A 21,641-nucleotide genomic window follows, 5' to 3' on the forward strand; every position below is an offset into this window, starting at 1 on the left:
GCCTGATTTGGAGCTCATCACAGCATTTGTCTTTCCAGATATGCTCCTGACAAAACTGAATCCCTCCCGAAAAACAGACAAAATTGACTGTATAATATATGGACTTTGTCTCTGAAACGTCACTCGTCTGTTCTTGAACGGAGTAATGAAGACTTTCATCTGTGGGGGCCATGTTAGAATTGCTGACTAAAGAGCCAGGTTTTTAGCCTCCTCACTAACATTTACGGGATGCCAGACCTGTCAGTCATGTGAACTTGGGTGGCCTTGTGATCTTAATACTGTCCAAACCACTGACTTAGAAAAAATTCAACCACCTGTATAGAATGTGCCTATAATATGAAATTAGTAATTCAGGCCCAAGCCAATTTCTTGAAACAGGCCGTAATTAGGTATCTCAATGCTGTAAAAGTCCTCTTCGTGTATATGATATCATGTCTTTCTGCAGCCAGAGAACACTAAAAGAACTATGGCTTTAAGCACTTCTGCTTTGGCTTCATAGTTTTTAGACCAGAGCTTGGAGCATTGGTTTTCCCTAATGGTCCAGTGTTTGAAAGAGTACCCCACAATATTGTCAAAGTTGTGATTTGCTGCCCCCAAGTGGCCACAAAGATAACTTACTGTTAATCTGTAATGAAACCAACAGTGCACAAAGAAATAATCACTTGGAGGGATTTTAAAAACTGTAAGAACAGGCACTATGGCAGATCCAGGGACACATTCATTTAGCAAGACCCATTGCTGAATCCCTGAGACCAACTACCGCTATTAACTAAAACTGGTAAAGTTTTTGCTGTAGATGTTGAATTTCCAGCCAATTATTGTTGGGTAAAATCAGTGCCATCATCCTTTTCCATCTTTAGTGCACTATCATTTACTTGTTCTCTCCTCACTATGTTCCCTGGATCCAGTCAAAGTGGCTCAATATCAGCGATTTATTTATGGTCTTCACAATTGCAAAAAGCAATTAGAAGCTCTCAAAAGCAAAAACTTGTTGCATGATTAGTTGTTAGGTCCAATGCGACAATGGTCTAATCTCTTCTAGCATTCATATAAGCGACTGACCCTGCACCAACCCTTACGTGTTGCCATTCCTCTACTTCCAGCATGGTTTACCAAGTAGTTAGTCAAGACTCACTTGTGGATTCTAGAAAGTTGTACAGTGACCAAAACTCAGGGAAGCTAGCACACTCACATATTGGACTTTGGTGCCAGAGTTGCCAAGATTCTGGAAATGTTGGCAAGTCATTGAAGGACTTCTCCCAAGTCACTCACATCAGGTGTCAGCTTCCTCAAGTTTGGCCAGCCTCCTCGAGATGATTCAGACACATTCTTTGATAATACCAGGGCTACTTAGGTTGTCGTACCCTTATAAACTTTATTAGAAATATGTGTTTATGTGTTTTTTTGCTTGTTTGTTGCAGGTCCTCAGCCTGACTCAGGAAAGTCTCGCTGGAAGAACTTGCCCAAGGTTCTGTTCCCTTGCACCATTCCTTCCTGGGTAAAGACAAGGCAATGCTGCTCTTAGTGTTGGAGGAAAGCGCTAATAAGGTGTGTACTTCTGTAAAATATCTCATATAAGTAGTCTAACAAAACTCCCTCACAGGAACAAGGGAGAATAATCTTCGGTCAAAATGTTCTTTGTTCATAAATGCTTTTGTAATAATTGTTCATGTCTCTCAAGAAACCATCGAGGAAGCTGCAGGTTCATCTACAGTTCTTGTTCTGGCCTTAGTTTAACATACTAGAATCTTTACTATGAATTGCAAATGACCTCTTTACTGAATGCTATGGATTAAATGGAAAAAAATGCTGTTCACCCAAAGTTAGCATCTAGTATAGCGGTTGAACAACCCTTCACACCATTGGTACTTTGGGCAAGACATTGAGAATACCTTGATCTGTGGATACAGTGTGCTTCCCTTGATGTGTTTCAAGTTGGCAGCAGTGTTTCCTGTGAAAAGTGCACTGTAAATCATGTTTTTTTTTACAGCTTGTCATCAGTGCTATATGTGTTGTCTTTTCATTTTATTGGACCCTTAGGTGCCAAACTCGATCTACAGGGTGGGACAGTTTCTAGAGACTGGGTGTCCTTTTGCAGTCAGACGCTCAAAGTACAAGGTAAGTTCCAGTAGCTTCAAGTCCTCTAAACCTGTCTCTAGACATCTGTTAAATGATGTTCATAAAATATCCCTGTTGGGCATTTACAAAGTGCATGTCTTGATATGTTGTTACAAGTGACTCAGACATCAACTATGACTGTCTTTAATTCCACGTTCCTGGATTCATTCAGGCTGGAAATGAATTGGGATTTTTATTCCTGCTTTGAGTTGGCAGGTATTCCAAAATCCCCTCAAATATTTCAACCTAATTGGAATCTAAGAGGTTGAGACCTTTCTGGCAAGGCAAAAGACTGAGTTGCTCCAGATTAGCACCCTCAGACTGCACTAATTTTGAACAAGGCTAACAGCAGAGTGTCATCTTTTAGAGTTGCTGGCCCCAGTCATCCTTCAACAGTCCGATTTGTACGAAGTCTATCTTCTACAATCTGTGCAGGAGTCTGCTTTGTAGGGCAGTAGTGTGTTGACACCATGAGAACCACTTCCTCATTTTTCTCCCTCTAACTTCTTTGTTGCAATGTGTCATTTTGATAGGACGACCGAGGCAGCAGTCAGATCAGGTTTATATCTACAAGAAAAAACTAAAATCAAGAAGCTGCTGCTCAAGTACCTGAGAAGACCTGATTTGGTATTCCCATCCTGACACCTTCAGGAGAGTTGTGTGAATACCCAAGTCATCTCTTTTTCCAATATATTCATCGTCTAACAAGTGACACAAGAAAAACAAAGATGACTACAGGTTGGGATAAGTCCATCGTGGTCATCTGAGGAAACTTTGATCTCCACTTATGCTCATTCAAGTCCAGTTTTCAGTTCGTATAACATAACGGCACAGGGTTCCGGGGTCTCTTTTCTGCAGAATACCCTACGACTTGTTTTCAGTGATGGTCCCAGTAACAACCAACGTGCACAAATATAAGATGTGCTTCTTCCCAGCAACCAACTGGAATACCTGTGAATCATGAATCCTGGTCTGTTTGACACACATGTGGGTACAGGTGATCGGACCATCAGTGACAACCAGAAAGAGTTCTGTCATCTTTTACTAGTCATACACAGAGGTTAAAACCCTTAATTTTCATCACAAATGCAGTTATTTTCTTGAAAACAGCTGATGTTCAGTCCAACTCTGAACTGTAGGTCTAGGGCCCCCTGCTGTCCAAACTGTAAACTACAAGACTGCTGTCCCTTATAGCATATTTGAATGTTTCTCTTGGTTCACTGTCCTGGGACTGGGATGAGTAAGATGCTGGTTTGGTGTTCATGACACCTATGACAAATGCTTATCGAAGTAAGATGTGTTTTGAATCTTTGGACCCCCCTGTGTAACTGTATTGGTGATATTAATGAGACTGGTTTTATTTAGTCCCTCAAACCCCAAGCTTCAGGTGGACCATCCTTGATTTTGAAATTAACAGAGGTGAACAGTAAAAAGAAATATTAGAGAAGGCAGGAGTTGATTTAATGGGATTTCACTGAGTAGTAAAAGGAAATAACTGATCCTCAAGCTTATTGCTCAAACAACGCCACTGAGTGGCAAATACAGGGAAGTTTGAATCTAATGAAAAGTGAAGCACTGTCTGCGACCATTGGCAGTTCACCAGTGTATGCGTAAACCTTTGCTGTAGGCCTTGGAAAAGCTATCAAATGTACGTGATAATAAAGCAGTATGTATAATTTTCCCTGGCTGCTGGTTTTATAATTTGATTTGAGCACAGCATAAAAAACAACCTAATTCCATGGCGTACAGTTTACAAATGTTTGAAGAAAAGATCTGAGAGATATGTTTTGATATTGCATATTTTTTAATTTTTTAAAGATATAAGGAAGAAAAGACAAAGAAAGTCAAACTAGGGCTCAGACACATATCATGGAGTAAGAACCAGTACAGGGGGAATAATGCCAAAAAAGGAGAAGAAAAAGTATAAATGAATAAAAAGAAAATTAAAAAACCTCACACATGGAGAGAACATCACAAAGCCGCCGAACGTGTAGTGTGCTCTGAGGTGTTCTGCATGAAGTCTGCAAGAAATATAAATATATACTTTGTTTTCATCTCATGTTAATATCAGAAAGAGACTCCAGATAGCTGAAAAATGTCTTTATGGGGTTGAAAGTGTATTTAAATCATAACTTTATCCAATTGACAACCCTAAGTATTGCAAAAATAATTATAACATTTTATATGTTGTAAAAAGTCTCTCTTCTCTTTTTTCAATGTAATGCACAGCATATTGTGTAATGCCAAGTGATATCTTGTTTTCAGATACACATTGTCATGTTATTTCTGTTTTATTTTATTTTTGTTTAATGGAATCCTTCTCCAAATTAAAACCTTAAGCTTCAAGAGAACTCTCCTGCAACCAAATGACCTCTTTACCAGAGTGCACGATGTAGAAAGTAAAGCTCTGTCTGAGTTCTCATTAAGAGTGCCGGATGTTGTCCTGTAAGATGGCACTTGTGATGTAACACAGAAAGACATAACAGGTAACTGGGTCTGTCGTAATGGGATCATCCTGTGGATTTACTAGTTATCTAGAGTGCTCGTACACTGGACCGTGAATGTAGACCAAAATACAGGCGTGGGTTATTTGAAACACGTCCCAAGGCGCAAAAGAGGCCAAAGAAGCACATGAATAGCAGTTATGACAGTGTATTGATACGTGTAGCTAATGGAGTATATTATTGGCTAATTTGTTCTATACCTTAACAGGTTTGACACATTGAGTTGAGGGCAGGTATTCGTATAACACTACCCTCGAAAAATTTTGTCTCATATGATGCACAATTGTTCAAAAAGCTCTATGTGTCTCACATTTTGGCATTATGACAAAATGATTTTACTGGGAATGTCTCATTTGCTAAACATAACATGTATTCCTTTATTAAATGAATATTAGCGCAACTGGCTATCCAATACGTCAGACTGTTTAATCAAAATATTTTTCATCTTGGGGCGGTGGTTTACTTGATTTGGTAAAAAACGAGAATGTGTGCCGCTGCAGTCAAAACAAGCTCCTGTGATGAATGCTATTCAACATACACAGTTATTTGCTGATGTTTGTGCACTGATCTGAAGGCACACTGTTTTGAGGGATTACCTGAGGACTAGCAGGGAAAAGGAGAGAGAGTACGAGCAGTTTCTTCCCAGGCTGTCCTGTCATGACACAGGGGACGAGTCTGAGTGACACCTTAAACCTCCCGTGGGGATTTGTGGGATTGTGAGTGGAGTGAGGGATTAGGGTTGAGTGGCACACAACAAACAGTTGGTCTGTGGGTCAGCGTGTCAGTGTATCAGTGAGTCAGTAGGCTTTTATTTTTCCCAGAGTAGGTCAGCTATCTGCTTTCCATTTGCGGGGCAAATGGTATTACTTCCTGGTGTCGAGGAGCTGTCACCTGATCACGTTAACCCTGAACTGTGCACAGGCTCTAAAAGCATCACACGTGCAGACACACACACGCAACTTTTCTCTTCAACTTTTCCCCTTTGCTCTTCTCTTCAGATACAAACACTGATAAAAGAAACCTTATATAAGCCTTTATAAACCTCAGTGAGATGCAGGGCTAAAGTTTATTTTGATTATCAGTACATCAGTTTATTCTCTGATGATATTTCATCATTTATTCTTCAACATTTGAAGTTTTAAGACTTATTAATGTTCTCAGGCATATGATTTTCTTAAGAAGCAGTCAACATTCAACATTTTAATCAGACCATGTGGGAGTCCAGTCCAACCTACCAGCTTTAAGAGTTATAGTGTCTGTACATGGGGTGAGACCAAACTGCCACTCCAAAGATATTTATAAAGATGCAGAAGCAGAAACTTTTAACACAGCTGCCATGATTCAGACATGTTATGCCCTGGCTTACCTCTCAACTTTGGTTTTTGGCGCACATTGATGGTGCACTTTCTTGAACGGCTTTTACAGTGTTATTGAGTAATAAGAAGAAAGCTGGTAAACAAAGAAAAGCATCATCAACAAAGTTCACTTTTATTTTTAGGCATCCATTTTGTTTTAGTTCTACAATTTATTTTTAGTTTTAAGTAATTGTTTTGTTGTCTTTAAACTGATTTTTAGGAACAATGAAACATTATTTTAGTGCGTGCACCATTGCTTTATTGCTTTATTGATTTATTTATCTATGCCTGTGTCGCGTTTTATGTACAGCACTTTGTTTCAGCTGTGGAGGGAAAAAATACTTAAGCATGTCTAGGGATGGGTACCTTTCACAGTTGGAACAATACGGTACCGATGCTCGGTACCTGGCAATCGATACTGGTACTCAAAGGTACTGGTTTCCAGTACTTTTTTTGTGTTTATGTGGTAAAAAATATCAATTTGTTTAATAAAAGATTATAAATTATTTTGATTTTAACAAATGTATTCTTCAATATATAGCCTTGTAATGCTGTGTTCATGTCCAGCATGGAAAATATCCTACTCTTCTTCTCCCTCATAGTCACAAGGTTGCATTTGTGTACCTAAATATGGTACCTTTTGATTTTACGTGAATCAGTACTTTTGACAAAATTTGGTCGGTACCTATAAAAGTACCTAATTTGGTACCCATCCTTATGTATGTCTTAAATAAACTAAGTTTTGTCATTTCACTAACTTTCACTTTCACAATTCACTGTCATCCCAGCAAGGTTAGTTAGTTTTAATAGTTTTGAATTCGTCATTATAGTTTAGTTTTAGTTAGTTTTGACATTGTTTTTCTCATTACAGTTTAGTTTTAATTAGTTTTAGAGCGGGCATTCTAGTTTTTATTTAGTTTTGATTTTTGCAACAAGGCTTAGTTTTGGTTTAGTTTTAGTTTTTCATACCTTATTAACCAGGTGCAGGATTCAAAAAGGTCAGAGTAAATATTTTTTGTAAAACAGTTTATTTTCCAGTTCAACACAGTGCTCACTGCTCAGTCAATGCTGATAATGAAATGTTGGCTGCTGCCTTAAACACAAGAAAATAATATAAACTTAATATAAAAATATAAACATGAATTATATAAAATAATGTTAACATGAATTAAATAAAAATAATAAAAACATAAATTATATAAAACAATATAATATGAGCTTTAATAATTAGAAACTTGGACTCTGTAACAATAAAGTCAGACTCACATGCAATGAAACTATTACAGATGCTCTGATTCATTGCTCCACTACGTTTTGTCGCAGCACAGCGCACAGCCAGTCAGTGCAGTAAACAAGCACGTCTCTGTAGGTCGCTATGTTGGTGCTGTACGGCACTGACAACTGCCGAAAACTGTCGTGAAATTGGTTGGGAAAATGTGTTGGATTAGTTTAAATCCTAAAGGCTATTAATATTGTCAAAAACTATAACTAAGGACATTTTGTCTATAATTTTAGTTAGTTTCAGTTAGTTTTGTGAACACAAGATACAGTTTTAGTTTACTTATCATTTTTGCTTTCTTTTCTAGTTTTTATCAGTTTGAGTTAACTGCAATGTATTTTAAATTTTAGTTTTCCTTTTTAGTTTCGTTTTAGTTAACTATCATAACCTTGCATCCCAGAAGGGAGTGTCCAATACCTGGACTTATTTCAAAAGTTGATAGGATGATTCTCTAGTGATTTTTCAGATGTTATAAGCTGATCAAATTGCTTGTGATGGGCCAAATAAATAGGGATTATACCACAAGTGCATTACTTCCTTTATGCCCAGTTACAACCATCAAATGCCTTTGCCTCCACACTGAGAATGGGGGTCCGTTCAGAAAGATAAGTATCAAATGTAGACAGCGTACAGTTGTAATGTTTGAAGTAGAAGCTCCCTCGCATTGTAACCCATTAAGCATGAGGAAAATAGAATCAATAATCACTAAATAAATAGTCCCAGCAGACATTTGAGGATGGAGACATGTAACGTTTAAGGTTACTGGTTTGTCCATGGGAAGGCCATGTAGCAGTCATAGTCTGTGCATCATTTGATTCACAACAGCAACTCTAAAGTAGAGTTATTCCCTTCTTGTGTTGCATTCCTATCGAAAACAGTGAGAGATGTCGGCCATCAGATATCAGAATGACTGTCTTATCACCAATGACCCTGACATTTTGGCTCATCATTTGCAAGGAAAATATATGAACATTTGGAGTGCCAGACTACCCTCAGACATCGACCACAGTCCATTTTTTAGGTATTGTAATAACAGCTGTTGGCTGCAGTGTAAGGGTACAAAGGAACTTTTTTGTGTTGACATTCTGATGTATCAACTCGATAAGTCATAGATTTTGGCTGCTCGTCTTTCAGAGATTCACTCAGGGACAATTTTGGTAGGATAAGGCAAGAATGTGTGCACTGATTTGCTGTATTATCTTATATATGGGGATCATAGTGTAACTGTGGCTCCTGGCAGGGTAATCCACTGACCTTCACTTCTTTACCCTTATTCGAGCTCTGGGATCGTGATCAAAGATGCAGATGCATGATGGTAAGATGACAACATCTGTTTGCACACCAAACACAGACAGTCCATAAAGCCACTTCTAATGTTTGTGTGAGCAAACACACACTTTGCCTTTCAGACAGCGTCGGTATGATAGCAAAACTGATAACATGACTCAGTTTCTGCATCTGTTCAGTGAATGAAAATATGTATTTTATAAGACTTATTTGGAGTTGGCTTAAGCTTATACATTACCATGATTACCATCATTTTCTATGGTGCAGAGCAAAGCCACTTATAACTGTGACTTAGAGAGACATAAAGAGAATTCAAAGGCAGAAACATTGATGAATTAAAACACTTATTTTATTAAAAAATATACTGTAATCAGATATTTTCAGCACAATTCATGACAAAATTTTATGTTTAGAAACCATCTAGTGAGCATAAAATTCGGCACGTTATAAAAATAAAGTCATCATTTAAAATTGACACAAAATCCTGGCTGCATTTTCACCAGTTACACTTACAGTAAAGGGAGATGCTCGCATTGTCTGTGTGCTCTGTAAACACACACAGTACCACACATCTAAACACAACTAGAGCTTAAGAAAAGAAACGAATTGAACTTTTTCTGTAAGCCTGATGACATTTTGTAATCGCTGTATTGTCACAAGTTGTAAGTACAGTGGGGTGATAAAGTGCTTGGTAAGATCTGTTACAATGGCACCTCAATGTCACTTTAAGTCTTTGGACCGAGTGTGCTAACAAAAGAAAATAAAATATATGAATATTTAACATTGAAACTGTGTCACAAGATTATACACGCAGGTGCATCACGGCAGCAAGTTGCAGATTCTTGGACTGTACGGTTAGCTAACATGGAACAGGGGGGAAAAATACAAAGTATGATCAAGAAATCTTTGATGTAACAGTTTGAAGAAGACAGGATATAGATCTTAAATCTTTACTAAAAATAATACTGCAGTATTTGTGAGCTGTTGGCAAACTCACAAATTCTGTGGTGCAATGCTACAACATCACATTACAAAGGTATGTCTTCAGGTAGCCACCACAGATACTCTGCAAACAAGAGTAAGATAAAACAGAACTATTTTTGCAAATTGTGAAAATTCTTGCAAAATCAGCCCAAAAGATCCTCATTTTGCCTCTATCTGATAGCTTCTCATTTTACACCATCCCAGAAAACTTTAGACTTTGAAAACTCCAGACCCGATATAAATGCCAACGTGCAATAACACATGCTCAGTGACCCAACTGCCTCACAGACCTTCACATTACCTGACACTGAAGCAATAGCTAAATGTTTACTCACGTTGCTGAGAAATGACCTCAGGTTCATATGCTGTCACAGCCGTCATTACGCAACTGAGTAGCCGACTTTGGTAAATATTACAGTGGAGATGCTGATTAAGCATATTTAAACCTGCAGGACAGAACTTAGGGAGGGTTTTAAAGCTGTTTAGATTCACAGGCAGAAAAAAAAACTACACACACTATCTTAAATATAAAGACAGCATATTTCCTGTGTGTGATTTGAAATAGTCATGATCAGAATGAAAATACAAGTCAACATAGATAGACTCCTTTGCTCATATGAAAAAAAAACAGTTTCTCTACACTAAGTGTGTTTTCTTTGGTATTGAGGCTGAGTTGCACTTAGTCATTATGAGTCACAGAAGAAGGAACACTTTAAATCAAAGAGCTCTTTGTAGTCTTGCTTTAAGTCAAGCTGAGAAAAGGTGTTCATAAGCCAAACTTTGGCTAAAGAAATATTAAAACTTATTTTTCTGAGTATAGTTATTGAATGGTGACTGTGTCACTACAACATAAATCATTTAAAGTTTTTCTATTTTGAACAATACTTGAGAAAATACTTTACTCTGAGCTGAATCCCAGAAATAAGAGTGAAATATAAAATAAATAACTCACATGTAAAACAAAAAAACTTCAACTTACTACTGCCCTGAAAGCTTAACACCAGATTCTTTCTGTGCTTTGTGAGACCATCAGAAACTATCTGAAGTGCAGCTTCACTCAGTCCTGGTTTGGTCCAACTGTCAACATAATTTATTTTGCTAATATATAACAGTTCTAGGCACTCAATGATAGCTCTTAAGATACTGGATAGGACAAACTTTCCTATGGATCACATATAATTTTTAAAATTATAATGTGTGTTGAAAGCAGTAATTTTAAGTTCCTGATGTTTTAAACAAATGAACATTAAATATGCCACATATTTCAGTCTTTCTGTCCTTTATGTGCATCCACAGGACTCCACTATCATATCTGGGACGTCTGTTTTGACGATGCTGTGCTGAGAGTTGAAGTAGACCATGGAGAGAGGCCGGCGCTCAGTGGGGACACAACATGAAGAAGCAGCCGTGTTGATGCCGTTGACTTTTAGCTGGCTGAAGACTGTGGCGTGGAATGAGGATGCTATACCAGGTGAGCCGGCCAGGTGCTGAGGGCACTGACCCATGCAATAGTTCATGTGGTAACCTTCAGGTGCAATGATCCAGTCATGCCACTGGATGTCCCTGAACTTGATGTAGAAGTCTCTCTTGCAGCACACGGTGACATCGTCCCCACATCGCAGCGAGCGCTTCCTGATTGAGTGCTTGGAGTGGTCCTCACGGAGACGCACCTGAGCCACCATGAAGGGCTGGTTGGGGGTGTCAGCTGAAGCATCCAGGGAGCAGAGGTTCTTCCCATCCTCGTCGCAGCTGACTTCCAGCCTGAGGCGATGCTGCCCTCCATCCAGGAAGGTCTGCAGGGTGCGGGTGATGGGGAAAGTATGCCAGTTACTCTCCTGAACCTCCAACATCTTCTCTATCACAAGGGTGCGGTTGGAGCCGGTTGCCCCTCCCTCTGCAGTGAGGAAAACCCGGGCAGGGAGACGGGAGTCTCGGTTTGGGTCCCCAGAGGAGCGGGCATAAATCCACAGAGAAGACTGGAGGACTTGGATACTCTGACCTCGTTCCTGCAGGAACTGGAAGGTAAGACTGAGGCTGGCCTCATCGCCTCTCCCTGTCTCATCTGTAGAGTGACAATTACAGAGCAACAAAGACTGTTAATATTGTGGAACTTCATGGACACTTAAAAATGTTGCACAAGCATAACTCATATAAATCATCTCCAACCTATTTCAATTCTTAAGTTCATCACACTGTTACATTTTTCCACAATAAAAGCAGTATAATACATGCATGAACCACTAAAACTGTCATCTGAGAAAATGCTAACAGATACTGTGACATTTATCCCTTAAAAGATTTTATAGAAAAAGTGGTACAACCTATAGTAGTTAAGTAGGAACTCTGAAAACCTGACCTAATTTGCGTTCGTTTACGCATTGGCATGCGTAAAGCGCACAAAAATGCGCTTAGGTGGTGTCACTAAAGACAGAAAAGAATACAGCGTATGAGGAGAAAACCAAACTTACTTATATCTGCAAAGCTCACTATTTCATAGCCTTGGTCTTTGGTAGGTAAACTGTTTTCTAGTTCAAGAGTACCGTCCTGTCTGACGCGCCCCGAGTGCAGTTTGCGAAGCGCAGTGAGGAGCGCCACCCGAGGCACAGTCTGACTGATGTTTGGTCTCTCTTTCAGGTGCAACTTGTCCAGAAGTTGCTGCTTGGCAATTTCGATCATCAGCCTCTCTTCTGCGTCTTTCTCCATCGAGGACAAACCACAAGACGCGCAGCCGTGGGAGCCACGGGCGCAGAGACCCTCCAACAAAAAGGGTGCCAAAAACAGAAAAACTGGCAGGGAAGAAGACAGTGTCATCCTTGCTCCTGAAGTAATCGATTGCATTTTCTTTTTTCTCCACGTGCGTAAAAAAGGAACAGTAAAAAACTTGAAGTCTCTTTCCCTGAGTGGTTCTTTTAGAAGTCAAAAGTTTCCCAAATGGTGATGTGAGAGTTCCTCGTTGGCAGCTGGACACCGTGAGAGTGAAGAGAGTGAAGAGAAATGAGTGGAGTTTCACCCTCCTGATGGTTGAAGATATCTGGGGTAATCCACCAAAACTGGTGACACGTTGGAGGGACGCACCAATGAGCGCATCGGGGCACCGAGGAAATTACAAGCATCTGTCACACAACACGCGCACCCACGCCTGACACACTAATCACACACTTAGTGGAATTAATTTAACTTCTTTTAGAAAAATCACAGGCGTTGATTTTCATAACCAAAGAGGTTTGAATATGTTTTTTTTCCATACATCTTATGACAAAGTAGACGCAAAAAAGTTTAAATTACGCGTACGACGTATCTCCAGTGCTGCGTCGTCCTTTCTCTGCCAGCTGAGCAGGACTCGCTACCTGCCGTCACTTGTATCGATCAAAGTTGAAATCCAGTGCCCTTTAACCCAGTTACTGACTGCTTATACCCACTGAGGGATTGTATTGTAGTTCAAAACGTGTAAAATTGCTCGCGGCTATGAGGGGGGAAGTGCGGAGTGGTATTTAAAACACGTTCTGTCATGTTTCCTGCAAGGTGGCAAAATAATGCTTCTGTGTGCTGGAGGGAGGATAAAGAATGACTTTCTCCCACCATTGCCCGTACAAGTCTTGTCTGTTTAGGTTCAAATGGAATTGAATGCCTTTGATAAAATCTTCTATTGACCTTTTCATTCAGATATTTAATTTTTAAAGGGTTTTAACTAGGCTCTTGCACAGTAAATCTCCCAAAATGGCTTTAGAACTGTAGATATAGTGATGGAGGACGTAACTTGTTCTTATCTTTTGGTATTTTGAGTCAAAGTATGAATAATAATGAAGGAAAGCTCTTTCACAAATACAAAAACTGAACCAGAAGACAGTGAAAGTGAAAAAAGTGAACATTAAAGTATACCTGAAGTATTAAAGGATTCATTTTAGGACTGTCTTTTATTATTGATAATAGTACAATTAATAGTTTCTGGTGCTTGTTTCATGCTAAGCACTTTAGTGCTGCAGATTGAGGTCAAGCTAATTCATGCAAGTATCCCCCTATGTAAAGTCAGTTTATTTGTTGCACATGCATTTATCTGTCTCTTTGTCTCTTACTCAAATTAATGTCCCAGAGGAGTGAACATGATATTTATAGTGGAACATAGAGACAGTACTGACAACTCAGAGTAGCACTGTAACTGAGTGAATGGTTATTTTGCATTAAACAGATTTTTATATTTTCACATATGTTGTCTTCCTGTAAACTTATAACAGTGAATGCATCATGGCAGAAAGTATTTATAAAGTAACTTTGTGAGGCGTTAGAGTCAAGAAAGCTACCATAAAACACTGTAATGTTGTGCAACTGCTGACAGTAGCTTACCTGTTGAATGTGTGGACCAAGGGATGCAGACCAACAGTTATGCACCATGGGAAAAAGAGTTAAAGGTTTGTTTTATTCCAGAAAACAGAATGTGGTAGTTTCATGTGTACCTGGAGGACACCGTCTGTGTCTTTCCATGTCACAGAATGTATGCTACAAGACGAGCTGTATTCATTAGTGTATCAGTAAAACATGCATGTGTCATCAGTGATGCCTGAAATGAAAAAGTATGTCCTTGCCTCCCTACTTCTTCTGTCTCTGAGCTGGCTATGTCAGTAAGCCACACAGCTTCTCTCGTGAAGAAGGACTTGACTGCCCTCATGTGGAGAACATTACAAACTACAACAGGTTTACTGATGCCTTGACATGCAGTATGAGGACTGTGTGTTCAGGTAACTATGGAAGCCTTGGGTGGGCATGCATCCATACATTGTATTTACTCCATTTTCCAGTGGAAACAAGTGTTTTCCAGTACTTACATTGAGATTTATATCTTTATATTGTATTTTCATTTTGAAATACCAAAATGTTGGCTATTTCTTGAATTGCAAAAGTACAAGTCAAACATAAAAGTAGGATTGCATGGACAGTAGAACTATGGCATAGTGTGGTCTAATCGCAGTGACCAGCCTCTTTTTTTCCCCGATATTGCCAGAAATAAGTCCCATTATTCCTAGAAAACAAGCTTTGTGTACTTAATTTAATTTAAAACTCTGGTGATGAGTTTCGATGTGTTTGTAAAACATGCCAAAACAAATATTGTTGCCTCTTTATGTCCTAAAATAGCCTCCATGAAAAGACTGATCAATCCTTTATTTCTTTTTGTCACATGCAAAACAGCTGGTGTGGGTAGGTGTTGGTCAGGCTGATCAAATGTGTGCCACCAAAACAATTAATTGTTCATGGCAGAAATATACAGTGTCTGATACATTAGCTTGTTTAAATGATAAGGGGGGATTTTGTATGAAAACACAACGTATGGGCATCGACTGTATGATAAACTTTGATTGTCTCTGTGACATCATCCATTTGTTTCTGAAGCAGAGTTTTGAAGCCTATCGTCAGTGGACGCCATGTTAGAGAAGCTGCTTCAACCTACTGTTATTTTTTGAGCAGCTTTAACAACAGTTGAGGCCATTTTTCTCCTCCCTAACAGCTACAGTATGCCTGCCTGCCTGGCAAGTCAGCCATACCTCCAGTCATTCAAAAATAGTAAATTTAATGTCTTCTAAAGTTATGGATTGCATAAAACTCAACCTTTGTACAGTGTGTGTACAATTAACTATGTACACCAACTATTCAGACCAACATTTTTTTTGGAAGCAGGTTGCAGCCATTTTTAGTCTTGCTGTACTATTATTATTTTTTTCTTTTTTTGTGTGGCCTCCAGAACCAACCTCAAGTGGACTCTCAAGAAGCTGCAGTTTAAGCACTTGTACATGCATCTTCCTCGTTCATGATAGCTGGAGGTTGCTACTTGCTTACAGGGTGCCGTTGGCCAAGTGACCTAAGTACATGCCCCATGTGCAGAGGCCATAGTATAGTCTGACTCCTTGCCAAGGCCATTTGGTGTATGTAAACCCCCCATCATTGGCACATTGTATGTCTCTCTTTAGCTGTCCTATTCAATAAAGGAAGAAAAATAACAAGAATGAAAATTCATAAATTACACATAAAATAACAGGTAGGCTTACTACTTTTTCAACAGGGTGAACCAAAATTTATTTTAAGGGTTAAGAAAAAATATGTTGCTCAGGAATCTACAAATCAGTGAAATAATTATTTTGCAAATAAAAATTTGTAATTGTTTCTGGTGAGATTGATTGATTTTGATATTGTATGGTAATTATGTAATAAGACTCATTAAACCATGAGGCAAATAAAACTTCATTACATTTCAAATTAAGGGAAATACTGTCAACTCTGAAGGGGTAAGGCAAGGAAAGTGTATCTATAAAGGACTATTCCTACATAGATAATCAAAGATTTATACAGGGATTAACACAACAAAACATCCAGAGAGAATACAGTTAGAAAATACATTTTGAGTTTAAGCAGTAATAAATATGAGAACAAATAAGAAACAAATGTGTAATATGTTTTTTTCCCGATATTGCCAAAATTGAAAGCACCGTTCAGAATAGATTGGTCAATTAAAAGGTTTATCCATATTGTTTGGGATTAAGGGTCATCTGATGTTCCTGTGCGTATGTTTTTGTTCTGTTTTCTTCTTTGTGTGAAACGTTTTATGTTGCTGTGTCTTGGCCAGGACTCCTTTGTATCAAAACGGGAATAATCCTGGTAAACTAAAGATTGAATAAAATTAAATTAAGTAACAATAGACAATTAATGGAAATGTAACAGGGAAATGCTTTGGGTCCCCTACAAAAATGGCTAACAGCTTAAAAACAGCTTGAAAGACTCATAGGTGCTCAGGTAACTTGTTACACACCTGAGGAGCTAATAAACTGAAAGCTACCTTCTTCTGTCGGGTTTTTATTCTTGACCTGTGCCAGAGGGGTCCGGAAGCACGGATGGATGACGTGTGCTTATGATAAAACAAACATTTTGACGGTCCCTACATTTGGGTGTTTGATTGATCAAGTTGTCTGCACCCTGAACGTCTCCTTGCTTTGCACGCCGCTGACGTAAACTCTCAGTGAGGAAAAAAGTGACGCTGACATACACACACAAGCCGGAGCCGAGAAGGGGGAAAGGGTTTTGTTTCTTTTTTTTCTTTCATTTGTGTACTTTTATTCTTTGGCGTTTTTTGTTATTTAGCTGAACCCTGTCACGGATTTGACTGCTTTGCTCCTCAGCACTTGCTATTTATCGTTTACGTCCATGCCGCTCTCCCCTCACGCGGCGCTATTTTGACAGTCAGGGTCGCAGTGAACCAACTGAAGCTAGTAGCTCCATTTATTAACTAGCATTGGTAAGTCATTCGGAGGGCTAGTAGCTTCTATTTTGAGACCTGACAGTGCTGGTGGAGGTTTATAACAGTGTTCGCTATACTTTAGACATATGCTACGTTGTTTGCTAACCATTTTATTTAAACGCGTTAGGTTTTGTTGTCGTTGTGTTGCTAACGTTCACTGTAAAGAAAGGGCTAGCTAGCGGGCTAACATTAGCTGGATGGCTAGGTGCTGTAGGTGGCTAATTATACTCAAGCTACTGCCGTGAGCTAGCTATTGTTAGCGTGTGGGCAAGCTAATATTGTCAGTCAACTGCACAGCCACGGCTCTGACCATACTGCCATCTCTTTTCTACAGAAACAACTTGAAGGATTCTTCTCGCTGGACTACGACGCAAGGCCACCATAACGGTGAGTTGAAACCGTAAAGATGACTTGAGATCACTTGCAATCAACGTCTTATGATTTGAAGTTAGATATGTCACGCACCATCTTTAAAATCTCCATGCCTGACACGAGATAGCCATGTTAACGTTTATCCCCGTGGCTTTAGCTGACGATAATAGCAGAAAGTCTTTAAATTGATGTCTGGATAAAGCGATAAAGGTAGAAGTGATTTAATTATGTGGTTCATTTGAATGAATTAAATCTGCTTGTTGTTATGTTGCAGAAAGCTCCTCTTTCTGATGACAGCAAGGTGCTATTTAAGCCATCAAAGCCCGACGTGTATTTGTAGTATGGTCTGGTTTGTCAGGTTTCTAAATTTGATGCATAGTCAGAAAAGACAGCAAATTACATGTAGACATAAATATAAATATAGATGCACTAATTGAACTAACGAAGGTTGGTGCCATTTCCAGTGCTGATGATTTAGCTGGTAGCCTATTCCAAAACAGACCCCCACCACAATTTCATTCTTGTTGCCTATTTAATGTTTTTTTTTTTTTTTTTTTTTTTTTTTTTAAATCAATTCCCACTTATGGACAAGGGACCCATATCAGTCTTCATTGTAAACTTCACACTTAAAGTCTCTGTCATTCATTACACCATCTTTGAGTGACAATAATTCAATCAGTCAAATCTACCAAGAATTAAGAAAACAACATTAATTTAGCCACATTTTGCTGAAGGTTATTTTTATTTCCTTTTTTTTTTAAAGGGTTTGATGCAACCCCAATTCAGAAAGTTGTGAAAAGCTGTTATATATTGATAGAGTTACATGGTTTGAAAATCATTGAAATCCTTTATTTGATTTTAATTTAGCATTCAACATATTATGTTGGATCTAAATAATTGAATAGTTTCATGAAAAATATTAGATCATTTAAAAATTTATTGCAAAGATTCGGACCAAGAAAACTCTACATAAAGACTTCAACAATTTCAGATTGATGTTTCTATGAAATAAAATGCAACAATTCAGAGTTTCTTCATCTTTGGTACGTAATATTAAAAATTTCAGAGGATCTAGTGTCATCTTGGTAGAAAAAGGATGAGGCTGAAAACCAATACTGGATGGCTCTGATCTTTAGGTTCTGAGGCAGTTCTGTATTAAAAGCAGATATGACTCTATATTAAAGATAACTTTGGCTCAAAATCACTTCTGGAAACCTGTCTGTCAACAAGGTTTGTAACTGCATTTCTAAATATGTGTTAAAACTGTACCAAGAATAGAGGGCACCATTTATAAACATGGTCAAGAAAAACCTGCAACTCTTCTGAGCCTAAGCCTGTTTAAGATTAACCCAGGCAAAGGTAAAAATTATGCTGTGGTCCTGACAAATAACCATCAAGTTAAAATGAGCATACCCCCCCCCCCAAAAAAAACAAAAACAAAAACAAAAAACAATATTATTTGTTGCATGGTTTGTTGTAACAATTTTAGTTTTCGTTAACATTTTACACAGCAGCCTAACTTTTTTTTAAGTGCTTGTTACAAATCTTCATGCTGCCTCTCTGTAAACACAGTGATAAATACCTTTCAGTTCATCCTCAGCCTTAAAAAAACTGTCCTTTTTTAAACATGAAGACCATTATGTTACAAATAAATAAAATGCACAAATAATGAAAATAAACAGGGCTATCCCTTAACTCTTGCATCTAGGTCATCTTGTCTCATATCTTGTTGGTGCAGTCCATGTGAAACACATTGTTGAAGATGATAAGTAGTAGAAAATAGGGTTAGTCCATAAATACTTGACAAATGGTCATCTGCCTCTGTGTCTTGGCTTTAGCTCTACATTTTGACACTCGAGCTGAAAATAGATGGCAAGACTGTTGTGTCAAACTAGGTGGGATCACAGCACAGCCTGGCAGAGCCATGATTCAAACATCTGCTATGGGAAAGCAGCATGTGTGTGTCTAAAAACATAAATATTCATATCAGTTGGCTTTGACTGGTCATGTGATGGACAGAATCAGTGAGTTGCAGGCATTTACCTCTGGTGTAGTCATATTTGATGTTGAGAATGTTGTTAAGATATCAGTGTTTTTTTTTTTTTTAAAAGATTGTTTGAGGTGCTTCAGTAGAGCAAAGTCACCATTGACAAACTAACTCTCTGTACCAGTTGTACTCCTGTTCTCTGTTTTCTGCATTTGCATGCTAGATAATCAAGAAATCTCTACTAAATAATTCTACATCCGACCGCTGGTGTCAGGACAGTATCAATGAGAAAGGCACATCTGTGGTTAGATCTGGTGGTGAGTCACTGAATCAACAGTCTGCTGTTGCTAAGGTCAGCAATAAGAGAGAGTATCCAGCCTCCTTGTTAACATGTACCCCTCTTGTGCCCTGCTGCTTGCAATTCTTTGTATTGCATTGAATGCATTAAAAAAGGAAATCCGAGTTGCAAGCTAAATTTATTACAATTAGTATCTGTGAGCTGGGGCTGTGTTTGTGGAGAAGTGCAGGATAAGTGAACAGAAACAGTTCTTTATTCATACACCAGTAGGAGATGTGATTTTATGTGTTGTGGTAACCTACTTGCTATAACTGTTTCCACTTCCTACGATCAAATATTTATGCAAGCCAAGATTGTCAATGCAAAAGCTGTTTCATAACCGTGTTCAATGGATGGAAGTGCTATAAAAAGGCTTCTTATATGTAATGATGCATGATCTCTGCATTTATTTTTCAGCCAGGTATCCATATCTTCTTCCGTCTCTGAATCTGTGTTTGCAGCAGCATAAGCAGAAGAGTGGCTTTTTCTAGAGAGATTTGAAGAGCTATTTATAGATCTCTGCCTGAGCACCAAGCGTGGTGCTGTTGCTGCTGCTCCTATCTCTCTTCTCTTAACCACTCCTGCTTCTGTTTCTCTGTTGCTCTCCATCTTTATTCATTCCCTCTTCTGATTATTCTGAGCTCCCCTTCTCTTGATGTTTTCCCTCTCTCTGTTTCTCAGTCCTTTTTTTTTTCCTGTATCGTTCCATCACTCTTTGCTTTGATGTAAATTATTGATCAGAGCAGAAGGGAGGCGACTGGTTGCATGGCTGTAAGTCTGCCCTCAGAACTGCTTGACGGACTTAACTGTAATTGTTGCAAAGCTTGAGGGTTTTTGTGTGATGCTTCAAAGAGAACTAAAACAAAGACTAAATCACATGTTGATATTTGCTGCTCTGTTGGTTTAATGCAAAAGTAGCTTTGTTGATTTCGGATATTTTTTTTTACCAAACAGGGAGTCAGTAGTAAACAGAATATTTCCAGGCACAACTGACTTTAAAAGCCATTTTGTGTCCTGTTTGAAGTGAATGTAATCATCATTTATGACAAGTCTTCAAAAGGCTTAACCTCAGTTGTATGCTGCGTGCAGTGACTGCAGCACCCTGCGAGGAGTTTGTGTTGAGCAACGGTTTATCCGTGGTATCTTTGGCTACTGATCCTTGCTCAGCTCCTCCCCTTTCTTCCTCCTGCTCTCTAAGCCCTTTTACACTCTCACTCACTGTCCCAGGATAGACGCTACCTGGCTGCATGAACGCAGAAGATACTGCTGGACTGGGTTTGAAGCATTAGCTGGCATTAGTGTTTCCCCTTTATCCCAGTCATGTGGTCAACTGGACCATTCCAGCCCTATTGGTTGGTTTCATCTAGTTCTGCAAGTTGAAGGGAAACAATTCTTTCATTTAGGCCTGTCACGATAACACATTTTGCTGGACGATAATTTTCCAAAATATTATTGCCGATAAACGATATTATTGTCAATATTATTTTGATTTTTTTTCCATTTTTTCATTGATGTAATTATGATAAATTGGATAATTGCATTGTGCATCAAAGCAGTGAGGTGTCCTTGCAAATATAGATTCTCAGATATCAGTATGAGGTCCCAGTAACTGAAAACATGACTGTGGTAGATCATCTGTGCAACAGCAGTCGTATTGGAGTGTGCTGTGCTATGAAAGATTTGAAACGGTGAATTTAACAAGCTAGAACAAATGTGCCATTGTGCAGAGGAACGTCTGAACATTATGCACAAACTTGCTTGGGTTGGACGTCTAAAGCTCCTCTTAAACTAATTATGCATTTAATGCACTCATGTATGGATAATCAGGCTTTACTTTTTGCTATGACGTGGCTACTTGGCACACAGCACAAGTGTTTTCATACAGTAAAAGCAGTGAAAGGTGTTACTTATCGCTGAATGATGTTGGCCAGAACTGCAGGAAACACCTGTCGCATGCACCTTTCCATTTTATCAGCTCATAGTGGTTCTTTAACCACTCCAGTGTGGTTGGCCAGCCAAATTTGTCTGTATTTACTGTAGATTTATATGAAAGCATAAAATAGTTTGATGTTGATAAAGCTACAGGAAACTGTGGTAACTTCAGAGTAAAAGCCTTTCATGGGTTGGCTGTGGGAAGCT

General features: G+C 38.7%; 2 protein-coding genes and 1 long non-coding RNA gene across 11 annotated transcripts in view; 2 read left to right on the forward strand and 1 right to left on the reverse strand.

Annotated features, from left to right (window-relative positions):
- The first annotated feature begins 1,421 nt into the window (after positions 1-1,421).
- Positions 1,422-10,949, forward strand: LOC141796184 (uncharacterized). Its single transcript, XR_012598876.1, has 3 exons — positions 1,422-1,548; positions 2,041-2,118; positions 10,824-10,949. It is a non-coding gene; the product is annotated as an uncharacterized LOC141796184 (long non-coding RNA).
- LOC141796174 (inhibin beta B chain) lies at positions 10,808-12,365 on the reverse strand. The gene is made up of 2 exons (XM_074677151.1): positions 11,996-12,365; positions 10,808-11,589 (listed from the first exon to the last, which is right to left on the reverse strand). The coding sequence occupies exons 1-2, from the start codon at positions 12,363-12,365 to the stop codon at positions 10,808-10,810; spliced, it is 1,152 nt and encodes a 383-aa protein (XP_074533252.1).
- A 4,095-nt stretch (positions 12,366-16,460) lies between these two features.
- The window catches only part of r3hdm2 (R3H domain containing 2), a 57,857-nt gene continuing 52,676 nt past the window's right edge, over positions 16,461-21,641 (forward strand). For 5 of the 9 annotated variants that reach the window (XM_074666151.1, XM_074666101.1, XM_074666117.1 and 2 more), the window contains exons 1-2: positions 16,462-16,803; positions 17,141-17,193. The gene's annotated coding sequence lies outside the window, so the exon portion shown is untranslated. Of the gene's footprint in view, positions 16,804-17,140; positions 17,194-21,641 lie in introns of all 9 variants that reach the window. The other 4 variants (XM_074666133.1, XM_074666080.1, XM_074666142.1 and 1 more) reach the window with 2 other exon arrangements.

The sequence above is a fragment of the Halichoeres trimaculatus genome, unplaced genomic scaffold (assembly GCF_033239565.1).
Source record: "Halichoeres trimaculatus isolate MK-OKI-2021-1 unplaced genomic scaffold, fHalTri1.1 fHalTri1_scaffold_1, whole genome shotgun sequence".
Lineage (NCBI taxonomy): Eukaryota > Metazoa > Chordata > Actinopteri > Labriformes > Labridae > Halichoeres > Halichoeres trimaculatus.

What these genes read in the sequence shown, in the direction of transcription:
- LOC141796174 (XM_074677151.1), bottom strand. Translation starts at nt 12,365, where the DNA reads ATGCAATCGATTACTTCAGGAGCAAGGATGACACTGTCTTCTTCCCTG. An exon ending in AGTGAGCTTTGCAGATATAA is followed by an intron (nt 11,590 to 11,995) that starts GTAAGTTTGGTT and finishes GTCACTCTACAG; the next exon opens with ATGAGACAGGGAGAGGCGAT.